Source organism: Neodiprion virginianus, chromosome 3 (genome assembly GCF_021901495.1).
Source record: "Neodiprion virginianus isolate iyNeoVirg1 chromosome 3, iyNeoVirg1.1, whole genome shotgun sequence".
NCBI classification, from domain to species: domain Eukaryota; kingdom Metazoa; phylum Arthropoda; class Insecta; order Hymenoptera; family Diprionidae; genus Neodiprion; species Neodiprion virginianus.
In genome coordinates this window covers 15551282-15553356 of record NC_060879.1, presented here as the reverse complement: position 1 = coordinate 15553356, position 2075 = coordinate 15551282, and the positions used below count along the sequence as shown (strand labels likewise).

Sequence of the window (2075 nt, the reverse complement as noted above, 5' to 3'; positions counted from 1 at the left end):
TCAACGGCCTTGGTCTTGTTTATTAGATCCTCTTCTTGCCGTAAGCGAGCTAATAGGCTATTGAGATCTCGACCCTCTCGTATGTTGTACCACACCGTCTTGAAATTTTGAAATTTTGGCGTGAGGCTACTGATTATTCTTGACATTTTAATATTATCAGATAGCTTTTCCCCTTGATCCTCAATCTCAGCTGCAAGTTTCATCACCTTCGAGACGTATGTCGTTACAGATTCGTCCTCGGACATTTTCAGGGCGAAATATTCTTCATAAAGAGTCATCACACTCACTTCACTTCTCTTTTCATGAATAGCACTCAGTTTTTCATAAATTTCTTTTGCTGAATTGCATGTTAACACATTCATTGCTTGGTCGCTTTCCAATGTTGCAATTGAGATGGCCATCGCTTTGCCATCTTTTTCGTTGAACTCATCGACTTCTGCTGAAGTCGCGGTTCTTGCAATCGTCTCATGGACGTATTTGTTTAGCTCTTTTCCACGCAATATGGCGTCCACTTGAAATTTCCACAATTTGTAATTGCTCTCATTGAGCTTGTGGGCAATATTGGTCGACCCTGTGTCTGCCATTATTTTTATTCTTATTTTTACACCGACTTCGACGGCCACTAGTTTTATTCTTTACTTTGCACTCCTGGGCCCATAACCTGTTGTAATATATGTGTTTATTATATTTGAAGAAAGATTTGTGTGCAGGTGCGCTCTCGGTGAGCCTCGCGTTCAGACTAATCCACACGGATCAACGGTGGTTCGGAATTGTATATGGTAATTTGGGCGTTGCCAAAATTACCATCTCATACACACACACACTCATACACGCATACATCGTGCGACGTCTTTCCCAACACAAACGAATCTCTGAGAGAAGACGGAGGTGCCTTAAAGGGAAGCCGAACCACGTAACGACCGTTGTTGTCTCTCGTATTCGTGTCCTTGAAGTGTTGTTCGCAAGACGCCTCTTCCGGCTCGGGTGTAGGGGCCGAATCCGAAGGAAGTTCCTCTTGTTCCCAGAACTTCGTGAGCAATAAATCGATCTTGTCGTCGATTGAAGTGTGCTGAACGCGAACCGAACTTGAAGTAGAATCGTTGACCGGGCCGAGCACGATCCATCCAAAAAGTGTCCGTTGGGCGATAGGCTCAGTGGCTCGACCCTTGATAATTTCTGGCTCGACCAAGAGACCATACGAGTCAGCTCCGATGATGACGTCGATTAGTCCTGGTCTTAAGAAGTCTGGATCGGCTAGAAGAAGTCCTTGAAGATGTTCCCATTGGATTGAAGTTGTGAACGAGGGGAGCGTTGGAGTGAGAACGTTGAGAACAAACGCCGTCACTTTGAAGGTTGAAGTTGAATCATAGATTGAAGACAGGGTGACGGTGGCAGCTCCCCGCGTACGGCCCGCAGACCGACTCCCGATTCCGAGAATATTGATCGAAGCGGCCATCCGTTTTAATCGGAGAAGTTGTACCGTGCATTCTGAAATAAACGAAAGTTCAGCACCGGGATCAATCAGTAATCGGACTCGATGCGAGTCGCCGGAAGGTGACGTCAGAACTGCTTGGCTCGTTGCTAGTGGGACTGATGGCCGAAAAACCCGTGTCGTTGAAAGGTCCCTTGAAGTTGCGGAAGGGTTGAAAGAGTCAGAAGCGACCGAAGTCAGAAGTCGTGCCGGGGTGTCGAGTGAGCCAGTAACCGCGTCGCATAAGTGACTGTCGCTGAGTCAAGCCTGAGGCTCATTCGGCGACGAAGTGGCCACTGGCTTCGACGTCGGTGGTCGGTTGCTCGAAGTATCCTTTGAAGTTGACTGCCTTAAAGTTGAAGCGGCCGGTTGGGTAGAAGACGGGAGGTCGATCATCGTATGATGTTTCCCGTTGCATTCGAAGCATCTTCCCGTGACGCGGCAATTCGTAGCCGAATGCGGTCCGAGGCAGTTGAAGCAGAGCCGCCGTTGTTCAGCGACGAGGCGGCGCTCCTGGGGGCTCTTTTGTTTGAAGAGGCCGCACTTTGTTATGAAGTGAGACCCGAGACAGAAGTGACAACACTGTGTCGCGTTGCCGGCTGGA

The 2075-nt window shown here is 48.4% G+C and overlaps 1 protein-coding gene across 1 annotated transcript; it reads right to left on the bottom strand.

Annotated features, from left to right (window-relative positions):
- Positions 1-628: 628 nt before the first annotated feature.
- LOC124299585 (uncharacterized) lies at positions 629-1456 on the bottom strand. Its single transcript, XM_046752852.1, has 2 exons — positions 839-1456; positions 629-661 (listed from the first exon to the last, which is right to left on the bottom strand). Exons 1-2 carry the CDS (start codon positions 1454-1456, stop codon positions 629-631), a joined length of 651 nt encoding a protein of 216 aa, XP_046608808.1.
- Positions 1457-2075: the final 619 nt, after the last annotated feature.

Excerpts from the sequence above, each read along its gene's own strand:
- LOC124299585 (XM_046752852.1), bottom strand. The coding sequence starts at position 1,456 with ATGGCCGCTTCGATCAATATTCTCGGAATCGGGAGTCGGTCTGCGGGC. Across the intron at positions 662-838 it reads TGGGAAAGACGTCGCACGAT|GTTATGGGCCCAGGAGTGCA; the intron begins GTATGCGTGTAT and ends ATATTACAACAG.